General features: G+C 40.8%; 1 protein-coding gene across 2 annotated transcripts in view; it reads right to left on the bottom strand.

Annotated features, from left to right (window-relative positions):
* HSPH1 (heat shock protein family H (Hsp110) member 1) overlaps window positions 1–11,479 on the bottom strand; it is a 31,993-nt gene that overhangs the window by 19,009 nt on the left and 1,505 nt on the right. For both annotated transcript variants that reach the window (XM_038389611.2, XM_038389621.2), the window contains exons 2-5: window positions 10,852–10,909; window positions 7,693–7,833; window positions 2,573–2,695; window positions 1,597–1,696 (exon numbers count right to left, since the gene is read on the bottom strand). In XM_038389611.2, the coding sequence (XP_038245539.2) occupies window positions 1,597–1,696; window positions 2,573–2,695; window positions 7,693–7,833; window positions 10,852–10,909 (422 nt within the window). The remainder of the gene's footprint in view (window positions 1–1,596; window positions 1,697–2,572; window positions 2,696–7,692; window positions 7,834–10,851; window positions 10,910–11,479) is intronic.

An 11,479-nucleotide genomic window follows, 5' to 3' on the forward strand; every position in this document is an offset into this window, starting at 1 on the left:
TATCCTCAAATGGGTGAGTGAGGGGGAAGTTAACTACAATAGAGTAGAACCTCAGAGTTACGAACACCAGAGATACAAACTGACTGGTCAACTGCACACCACATTTGGAACCAGAAGTATGCAAACAGGCAGCGGCAGAGACAAAAAAAGCAAATAACAGTACAGTACTGTGTTAAATATAAACTACTAAAAAAATAAAGGGAAAGTATAAAAAATGTGACAAGGTAAGGAAACTGTTTCTGTGCTTGTTTCCATTAAAATTAAGATGGTTAAAAGCAGTATTTTTCTTTTGCACAGTAACATTTCAAAGCTGTATTAAGTCAATGTTCAGTTGTAAACTTTTGAAAGAACCACCATAATGTTTTGTTCATCGTTTCAAATATTTCAAAGTTATGAACAACCTTCCCTCCGGAGGTGTTTGTAACTTGGTGGTTCTACTGTATTCCTATTAAATCACCTTAGGAAGCAAAGCTCTCTCTTTTTACCATCTTCACAACACCTCATGACAGAAGTTTTATAGGTCAAGAAAAAAATGGCACAAGTGTTATAAACCAATTTTGCTTTTAGTGACTGGTCTATTTTTAGCAATTCTTTGTTTCTTAACTTGAAGTTATTTGAGTACAATTCTACCCCGATATAACACGACCCGATATAATGCAGCTGCGCATACAATGTGGTAAAACTCTGACACGCTGCTCTGAGCAGCATGTTAAGGGTGCTGGGCCGGGACCGAGGGGCTGTATAAGGGGCAGAGAGTCTCGGGGGCAGTCAGGGGCTCCCCCCAGGGTCTGGGAGGCAGGAGCTGTGGGGGGGCACTTTTGGGGCCCCGCAGTCCCAGAGTGGCCCAGGGGATTAGCAGGGGGCTGGGAGCAGCCTGCTCTGCTTCCCTCGCCCCGGCCCCAGCCATGTTGCTTGGGGGAAGGGATCCCCCCGCACCCTCCGGCAGCGGCAGAAGTGGAGCAGCCAGGCCCCAGTCCGCTCTACTCGGCCAGCTTCCAGCCACCGCGCTCAGCTTCCTGCTGCAGGTGAGTGTGGGACCTTTCCCCAAACCCCCGACCCCAGCGTGACATGGCTGGGGCTGGGCCCGCGTCACTCCGCTTCCCACTGTGGGTGGGTACAGGGGGCATCCTTTCCCCAACCTCCCCGCACTCACCGGTGATGGGAAGCAGAGCACCGCAACTGGGAGGTGGTGGGGCTGGGGCAGCGTCGCTCCGCTTCCCACTGCAGGCGAGTACGGGGGGCATCCTTTCCCAAACTTCCCTACACTCACCAGCAGCAGGAAGCGGAGCGCCATGGCTGGGAGCTGGTGGATGGAGCAGGCTGGGGCTGTGTTGCTCCATTTCCCGTTGCTGCTGGTGAGTGCCTGTCAGGGGTCAGGAGGGGGGTGGAGCAGTCAGGGGACGGGGGGGGGTCTCTGGAGGGAGTAGTCAGGGAACAAGGAACGGGGGGGGGCAAAGCAAGTTTGATATAATGCAGTCTCACCTCTAACAGTGAGATTATTTGTCTCCTGAAGATTGCGTTATATCGGGGTAGAGGTGTATCTAAATGGATCGCCATTAAACATATACTTGCTGGAATAGGTTTCCTTTGCTTTACCTGCTGTCATGTCGTTCATCAATCTCAGACAGTTCAAGCCAACAATCTGAGCAGCATCTAGGACAGACCTCCTTTCAGCATCAGTGAAAAACGATGGAACCTGAAGAAATGTGGGAACAGAATAACCATTAGAAAGCCAGACTTTCAAACACAAACATTTGTTTGAAATCCTACCCATTCATCATCCCCAAAAGGAGACACACTATATCTAGCCACTGCAAGATTTTAGCCCAAAATAAAATTAGTTACTTAAGACCCTGATTCAGGATGGTACTTAGTAGTCCCATTGAAGCCAATGATTAAGTACTGTGCTGAACTGGGCCGAAAAGCACATGCAACACCAAACAGTAAAGTAGAATATTTTGAGGACAGACAATGTATATGAATTAATTTTTGACAAGTAGTAGTCACTTTGATGTTAACATTAGATGCAGCATACTGCCAAAAATTTTTAGTTTAAATGCTTTGCTATACTTGGAATCAAAGGAATTTTCCCAGTGGCACGGTGGTGCCCACTGGCAGATCACTTAAAATAAATATTTAATACCTTGATATATTGTGCAGCTTGACAGAACATTCACAATATTTCTGTCTAGGCATTTTAGCTTGTTCATCTCCATGGTATCTGAGCAACTGTTCAGCACTTAATATAACACCACCTATTGTCTTTTTCCTAATTACAATGCTTTTCAAAGCTATTTTACTTTAGCATAAAGGCAGTATATTAATATGAAGTAATAAATCCGTACTTTTAATATTGGCGGTTTATAGCTTCCATTGCTTTATAACAAGCTCATATATAGAATACACATTTTTTTAGAAGAAGGTTAATGTTAAATCTGATATGTACAATATTACCCTGAGCATACAAGTATTTGAGTTGAACAGCTTCTTAAAATGTTATTTAAACTAGAAATCTTCAGTGATTACAACTAGGGAGATTAATATTTCTATTGGTCCAGTGTAATAGACTTACAGAAATAACACAGTCTGTTACTGGCTTTTTTAGGTTCGTCTCAGCAGTCTCCTTCAACTTAGTCAACAGCATAGCTGTTATCTGTTCCACACTAAAGAAATGTTCCTCACCCATGTACATCACCTGTATAGTAAAAAGGACAATTTCATTTTAATTGCAGAAAATGCAAGTTCCACTTAACAGTTCCGGATGCTCTTCTGAACAACCACCTGTCCCTCCAATCTTAATGCACTCACCCAACTCATTATATAGTTACAATTGAGAATTCAACCCCCCCAGTGTTTGCAGAAAATATCATTCTGTTTCTACACACTCAGCCCTGGTTTACACTAGGAGGTGAGGTCGAATTTAGCAGTGTTAAAATCAATTTAACCCTGCACCCTTCTACATGACGAAGCCTTTTTTTCGGCTTAAAGGGCTCTTAAAATGAATTTCCTTACTCCACCCCTGACAAGGGGATTAGCGCTGAAATCGGCCTTGCCGGGTTGAATTTGGGGTACTGTGGACGCAATTAGACAGTATTGGCCTCCTAGAGCTATCCCAGAGTGCTTCATGTGACCGCTCTGAACAGCGCTCTCAACTCAGATGCACTGGCCAGGTAGATAGGAAAAGGCCCGCGAACTTTTGAATTTCGTTTCCTGTTTGGCCAGCGTGGCAAGCGGCAGGTGAGTGCAGAGCTCATCAGCAGAGGTGACCATGATGGAGTCCCAGAATCACAAAAGAACTCCAGCATGGACCGAACGGGAGGTACAAGATCTGATTGCTGTATAGGGAGAGGAATCCGTGCTATCAGAACTCCGTTCCAGTTTTCGAAATGCAAACCATTTGTCAAAAATCTCCCAGGGCATGAAGGAATGGGGCCATAAAAGGGACCCGAAGCAGTGCTGTGTGAAACTTAAGGAGCTGAGGCAAGCCTACCAGAAAACCAGAGAGGCAAACGGCCGCTCCGGGTCAGAGCCCAAAACATGCTGCTTCTATGATCAGCTGTATGCCATTTTAGGGGGTTCAGCCACCACTACCCCAACCGTGTTGTTTGACTCCTTCAATGGAGATGGAGGCAACATGGAAGCAGGTTTTGGGGATTGATGGTGATGATGATGGATGATGAGGTTGTAGATAGCTCACAACAAGCAAGCGGAGAAACCAGTTTTCCCGAGAGCCAGGAACCATTTCTCACTCTGGACCTGGAGCCAGTACCCCCCAAACCCACCCAAGGCTGCCTGGACCCAACAGGCGGAGAAGGGACCTCTGGTGAGTGCAACTTTTAAAACAGTATACATGGTTTAAAAGCAAGTGTGTTTAATGATTAATTTGCCCTGGCATTCGCGGCCAGTACAGCTACTGGAAAAGTCTGTTAACGTGTCAGGGGATGGAGCGGAAATCCTCCAGGCACATCTCCATAAAGCTCTCCTGGACGTACCCAAAAAGCCTTTGCAAAAGGTTTCTGGGGTGGGCAGCCTTATTCCGTCCACCAGGATAGGACACTTTACCACGCCAGGCCAGTAGCACGTACTTGAGAATCATTGCAGAACAAAGCATTGCAGTGTATGTTTGCTGGCGTTCAAACAAACATCTGTTCTTTCTCTCTCTGCGTTATCTTCGGGAGAGTGATATCATTCATGGTCACCTGGTTGAAATAGGGTGCTTTTCTTAAGGGGACATTCAGAGGTGCCCGTTCCTGCTGGGCTGTTTGCCTGTGGCTGAACAGAAATGTTCCCAACTGTTAGCCACGGGGAGGGGCTAGTCACGTGGTGGGGGGGGAGGCAAAATGCGATCTTGTAACAAAAGCACACATGCTATGTATGTAATGTTGACAGCAAGGTTTAACCGCAAAAGAGTGTACCCATTGTTCTATAAAATGGGTCTTTTTAAAACGCCACCGTCCCTTTTTTCCTCTCTCCACCAGCCGCATGTCTTGCAAGGATCACAGGATCTTTCCCAGAGGCTAGCGAAGATTAGAAGATGAAAAAAAAAAAGCACTCACAATGAAATGTTCTCTGAGCTCATGCTGTCCTCCCACACTGACAGAGCACAGACAAATGCGTGGAGGCAGATGATGTCAGAGTGCAGGAAAGCACAAAATGACCAGGAGGAGAGGTGGTGGGCTGAAGAGATGGTTGAAGCTGAAAGGTGGCAGCAGCGTGATGAGAGGGAGGGAGGGGGGGAGCAAATGAATACAAAACAAATCTAGTGTATTTCTTGTTTTGATCCACTCCATCTATATTTTAGATCTTTGGCTGGCAGCAGATGGTGCAGTAGGACTGCTAGCCATCCTCATCTCCTGGCTGCTCGGCAGAAGATGGTGCAATAGGACTGCGGCAGGACTAAAGAGAATGACCCGGTCGAATCACCCCTATTTTAGTCCTTGCACCCATGTCTGCCCAGGCGCTCCTGATCCACCTTACCGAGGCAGCCAGGAGCACCTCGGACATGACGACGATGGCTATCTGGCCTATTGCACCGTCTGCTGCCACAAGGCAATAGGTTGCTGCTGTGTAGCAATGCAGTATCGCGTCTGCCTTCACCCAGGAGACGTACGGTGACAGTGAGCTGAGCGGCCTTCATGCTTGCCATGGCATGGCGTCTGCACAGATAACTCAGGAAAAAAGGCACAAAATGATTGTCTGCCGTTGTTTTCACGAAGGGAGGGAGGGCCTGACATGTACCCAGAACCATGTTTTTGCCCCATTAGGCATTGGGATCTCAACCCAGAATTCCAATGGGCAGCGGAGACTGCGGGATAGATACCCACAGTACAACGCTCCAGAAGTCAATGCTAGCCTCGGTACTTTGAAAGCACTCCGCCGAGTTAATGCACTTAGACCATTTTGTGTGGGGACACACAGCTATATAGAATCGACTATATAAAAACCATTTCTAAAAACTGACTTCTATAAATTTGACCTAATTTCGTAGTGTAGACATACCCTCAGTGTCATTGATAAATGAATGAACTCCCCTGGATAAAGTCACTGGCAGATGACTTACTACTTACACCATCATCTGAATTGCTGTAAGTGTCAATTAGTAAGGCTAGCATACAGTAATGAATCACTATGCCAATAAGTTAAAAGTGGCCAACAACTTTTAAATTGCTCACCACTGCAGAAGAGGTAAGAAATTATCTACCACAAAACATTCAGTTAGGAAGAGTTCTTCACAGAAGTATTAAAAACATTTACTTAAGAGCTTCTAAACTATTTCATAAAAGAGTTTCCCAAAAGATCACTATGCTCAAAACCTAAGATTTGTGTTGTGTCTTGGTAGCCAAAACAGCCTGCACTTCAATAGTTCAAGTTATATCCAGGAATCAAATAATATAAACAAGCTTAAAAGACAAAGTTAAACAAGTCTTTACTCTCGTATTGCTTCCTTCCTACAGGCATCTTTGCAAACTGAAATGGTTGGGAAGGGGAAAGAAGTACTACTGTGAAGTCAATCAGTTTTAAATTACCTCTGTATATCCCTTCCTTTGTGTATTTGCCTTTTTGTCATCTATTCTATAGTATAAAAAAAGGTGTAAAGCAGAATGTTTTGCAAGAGATCCCCTTGTGGACTCCAGATATGGCAATCCCCTACTGCTTTGTTCTCAAAACATTTTTCTCCATGGACAAGAAAAAGCTCCACACAGATTGAGGAAAAAATTGACAATGACCATCACAGTAGTGTCTCTTAATACCAAATTTATCTAACTCATATGTTAGAAAGAAAGCTACTTAAACTCACTCCCATTAAAGGGACACCAAACAAAGTATCTACCATTGTTACAACTCACACTTAAGATAACTATGGATGGATTAAGAAAAAGTCTCTTTGCAGTTTATTTTGTGCATTGCCCACGTTTGTGTGGATCTTTTACAGAGCACTGACGGAGAGGGTTGTTTTTTTTTTTTTTTTTTTTTTTAAAGAAACGGAATTGTGACTACAAAAAAAATCACACTAATTGCTTGTGGAATCTCTGGGGCAGGTTTAGTAAGTGAATCTATTTTTAGTTCTTTTAAAAACCGAGTAGATTTCAGATTAAAACCATGGGATACTGTTTTGATCCTCCCATGTACCAGCAAAAAAGTCCAATCTAGAAGTAGATAAGGACCACTTGTATGTATGCATGCTTTGTGTAGTTTAATTATATGATCACATACCCTGTCAACTATATCACTTTTTTCTTATAGCCTTAGATACATACATACATAACATATGGAAACATTCTCATTGGCATAATGGCCACTATATTTACCTGATAAGCTTCTTCTATGCTAAGTTATCGTCTCTAGGTCTCACTATTACTTTGTTAGACCTGGTGCACGCTTTGAAGTTTTGCTGGCACACCTATGTCAGTTAGAAGTGTGGGGAATAAAATATAATAAACGCCCCTAGCTGACATAGCTCTGCTGGCAAAAGTCCACATGAGGATAGTCATATCAATAAAATGGTCCTTTTGCCAATACAGCTTATTTTAATTGGGGCATGGTGTATGCTATACAAGCAAAATAAATCTTTTGCCAGTGTTGCATCTCCACAAGGAAGGCTGGGAGCCATAGCTATAGCATCCTTTCTAGTGGAGACAAGGCTCTAGTCTGCAATAGATGTTGCAGGAACAGTTTGTGTACATTTACTGAAAGTGTCCTTAGGGTCTCTGTCAAGTAATAGTAGAGGATCTAACAAAGTATATAGCATTAACTTGTATTGAGAAACAGTATGCACTGTGATAATCTGATTATATGGTGGTATAGGCACAGGGGGAATTAAGAACACCCCCCCCCATAGATACTAAGGTCAGAAGGGACCATTCTGATCTAGTCTGACCTCCCTGACTTCAGTGCAAAATTTTATAATCCTATAATTATTTTAATAGTTTTTCCTGCCAGAACGTGTAGACTGTGCTCACAATTGCCACCAGGGAAGCTCTTGTTTGAGAAAGTATTTATAACAAAAACTTGACTCCACTCTGGAGTGAAAAAGGCTATTCAGTTCAAAAGTCCTTCTGGTACAGAGTGAAGAACAGCTTTTACGGGAATTAATCATGAAAATAAGGGATTTCAATTAAGTCCTAGAAAACAAAACCTTTCCAACACAGCTATAGAAACTAGAAAGCTAGACTGAAAATATGACACCCTTACCTTTATTCCAATGCCACCATTTTTCATTGGAACCAAATCATAACTCAAGTTTTCTTTCTCCTTCTGAATAAAAGGATCATTAAATGCACGGCCATGGAATCTCTTGAAGTTAGATACTGTGTTGTTAGCATGAGTAATTTGCTGCAAGAAAGAAAAAGAAGGTATCTTGAATGCAACACTTAGCCTGCATATTAGTAAAAGAATGGCAGTTTCAGATTGCTAGCCTCTGTTCCTAAACCAGAGACTTGACATCTGACCTCTTTTCTCTAATATTAAATGATATAGTACTCTAGTTTTACACAGAAACATACTGGTGTAAGAGGTGAATGAGCATTGCATTACAGAGTTTACAGTTTAAAGTCTCAAGCTGTTACAATACAGAAAGTCTACACCCAGTCTATGCAACAGTTTAATTTTAACAAGAGCAATAAAAAAAAAAGCCTTTTATTCTCTACCAACTACTGATGACTTATAGTACCCAGCAAAACTTCAAAAACAGACTCCAATGAGAGACTGCTGAACTGGAATTAATTTGCAAACTGGATACTATTAACTTAGGCTTGAATAAAGACTGGGAGTGGATGTGTCATTACACAAAGTAAAACTTTTTCCCCATGTTTATTTCCCTCCCCCCCAGTTCCTCACATGTTCTTGCCAACTGCTGGAAATGGCCCACCTTGATTATCACTACATATGTTTTTTTTCCCCTCTCCTGCTGGTAATAGCTCACCTTACCTGATCACTCTCGTTACAGTGTGTATGGTAACGCCCACTGTTTCATGTTCTCCGTGTATATAAAATCTCCCCACTATATTTTCCTCTGCATGCATCTGATGAAGTGAGCTGTAGCTCACAAAAGCTTATGCTCAAATAAACTTGTTAGTCTCTAAGGTGCCACAAGTACTCCTTTTCTTTTTGCTGATACAGACTAACAAAGCTGCTACTCTGAAACAAATCTAACAGGTAGTAAGTCAAGAGATCAACATTGATGGAGACTTGTTTTGTTCAGTCACCCCAACACAGAGGAAAACAAGGGCCTTGGTAGTGTAAAATGAACTGTAACAAACTTCATGAGGAAGGGTACTTGACATCTACTTATAGATACTTAACCGGTCTATGGTCACTCAAGTTGGAAGCACTTAAACAGCAAAAGTAGTTTAGTATGCAATAGGCAACAAGGCAAAAAACTTTAGTGGCTTTTAATGAACTGATTTAGAGTTAACCTGAAAATTAAAGATTTTCTTTTTTTTTAAATCTGAAAACACTTTTTTAAAGTAAAGTAATCACATGTCATTAATACTGTAGGATATTTGAGAATATTCCTGCTGTCTTGGCCACAATTAAGCAGCAGCAAGCCAGTTAGCATGCCACACTTAAACAGCGCTACTACAACATGGTATTCTTCTGAAAACTCAGAACATACAGCAAGTAACAGTGAAAGACCAGAATGAAATAATTAACTATTCCCAAAACTGTCTACCATTTCATTGAAGATGCACAAAAATTGAAATTTAAGTTGCTGTTAAATAGAAAACCATGTCAAAGTTAAATTAAGATGATTACTTGTTAAAAACCCAGAACAATTCAGGTGTGTAGTTCTTCTGCTTGAAAAATGGCTTTTACACTCCCTTGTTTGTGAAAATGCAATGCCCAGATTGTCATGGGCCAAGAAGTGCCCATGCTTGCATGGGCAACAATGACCTAAAATTCCACTGTTGTCAGGAAAAGAAACTGTTCACTACTAAGATGTACTTGTATTTTGAAATCCTCAAAACACCCCAAATTTTTAAGTGTTTGTCAAATGAAAAAAATTGGTTCCTTTTGTTTTCAAACTGTTAAAACAAAAAAAGCATGAAAAATTGAATACACAGTACCCTTTTGAAGCTATTCCAAAAGCAACTGAAGCCACAAACTGTCCAAGAACAAAAGTCTGTTGTGAATGCATGTTCTCAGATGCAAGTTGAGAGAGAAACTGTTTTGCTTTCAATTTAGCTAAAGATGCTGGACAGCTTTTAATTGAATGATCTCTTAGTAACACTCCCCACATTAGTCTCTTGAGAATCCAGATAGAAGCCATTTATTTAAGACAACAAATGCTCTGAAGACACCTTTACTTTTTCTGACTACTTTATTGAATTATGTTAACATTTGAACCAGTGACATGGAAATACAGTCTAAAGAAATAAAAATAAAAGTTGTGGTATGAAAGTCCTGATCAAAAAGATCAAAGTTAAATCTCTAGTGAAATATTTGTTCCACAATGTTTTATGTGGATATTTGTTTTAACTAAATACATTCCCATTCCTAGGAACAAATGAAAAACTGCAAAACTCACTATGCAAATCACTTTGTTAGCTTCTGTCTTTGAATCCTGTACTTGTAAATGTACATGTGAGTAGCTTAGGAAAGAGGTTATGATCACTCGTATATTTTCAATCACATTTCCCTGTTTGTTCATAGCTAAATGGAAGACTTTCACAGTTGATTCTCTCTCTCCATGGAAACCTACCACAGCATCTTTTCCCCTTGACAGATGTGAATAGGCCAGTAGAAGAAGCATGCTTGGTCTATACCTGCAGTACACTAATCTTATTTAGATATAATCAGCCCAAAACATGGCTTTTAGAAGTAGATATCTGAAGTTTTAAACATTGTACATGGTTATTTTAAAAAACATATTAGTATTCTAGCACTTTTAAAAAAAATGTATTCACTGCAGTGAATAAGAGAAAATATTTAACACTTTCTCCTTTCAGAGTAGTTCATTCAAACAAAGGCCAAAGCTCTTAGTTCATATTTCAGTTTAAGGACACATTCTACATAATTTGTGAAGATGCATTTCTAATGCAAAGAAATTTCCTAAGTAAGCGTGTTCTGGTGATTTTATTTTTAAAATTATCAAATAAGGCAGGCATCTAACTAGAAATTATGAACCCAGTAGACAGACCTGGAGTTCTAGCAATGGCATCCTCAGCACCAAACCTGGAGAGGAGACTGTCGGCATAATGCAGTTCTTTGATTCTGAAATGCTATAATTAAGATCACAGAATTTTATCTAGCTACAATTAGCTATCTTTTCCATTTGTTCCCTTATTTGGAACGTATTTATGTTATTAATTTTACTAGTAGTTGGATTCTCTTTCATGGAAGATAACCTACCTGGTTTTTAGCTGAAACACCAATAGCTCTGTTTTTGGATCCAAATGATACAACTGATCTGAAAAGAGAGAGAGGCTTGTTAACTAAGTATTTTATTGCAAGCAGAATTTGAGAGTTTGAGCAAGTTAAACTGCTACTCTTGGAGCTTATGCTAATACACGGCATTTAAAAAAAACTGATCAGCAATCTCTCATTCTGAGCCACATACTTTTCTATATTATATATTGCATGTTTTTATTTTCATGCACAGAAAGTTTTAGCTCCAAAGCATGTTTTGTAAAGTTACAACAAGTGCTTCGGAGTTGAAACATTCTGTACTTAGTCTCAGCCCAAGGGTAAACTGTTCTGTACAATTTCAAGAACAAACTTCAACCAAGTTATCTGCATGAAAAGAAACAGATGCTTGTGTCACCATTTTTTTTTAAATGGTAATTTTTTTTTGGTATGGCTAACCTATGAATAGCTGAACTTCTGAGTTCACATGTAGCACTAAGTAATTGTTTCAGTGTGGGTTAGAATTTTCTTCATTGTAAAGCTGAGCAATAAAAAAAAATCAATTTCTGTACAATAAAGCTTTAAGTTATTTAACAGCCTGTGGTACTAAAAGTTGAACAAGAGAGAGACTGCA

Source organism: Dermochelys coriacea, chromosome 1 (assembly GCF_009764565.3).
Source record: "Dermochelys coriacea isolate rDerCor1 chromosome 1, rDerCor1.pri.v4, whole genome shotgun sequence".
Taxonomy (NCBI): domain Eukaryota; kingdom Metazoa; phylum Chordata; order Testudines; family Dermochelyidae; genus Dermochelys; species Dermochelys coriacea.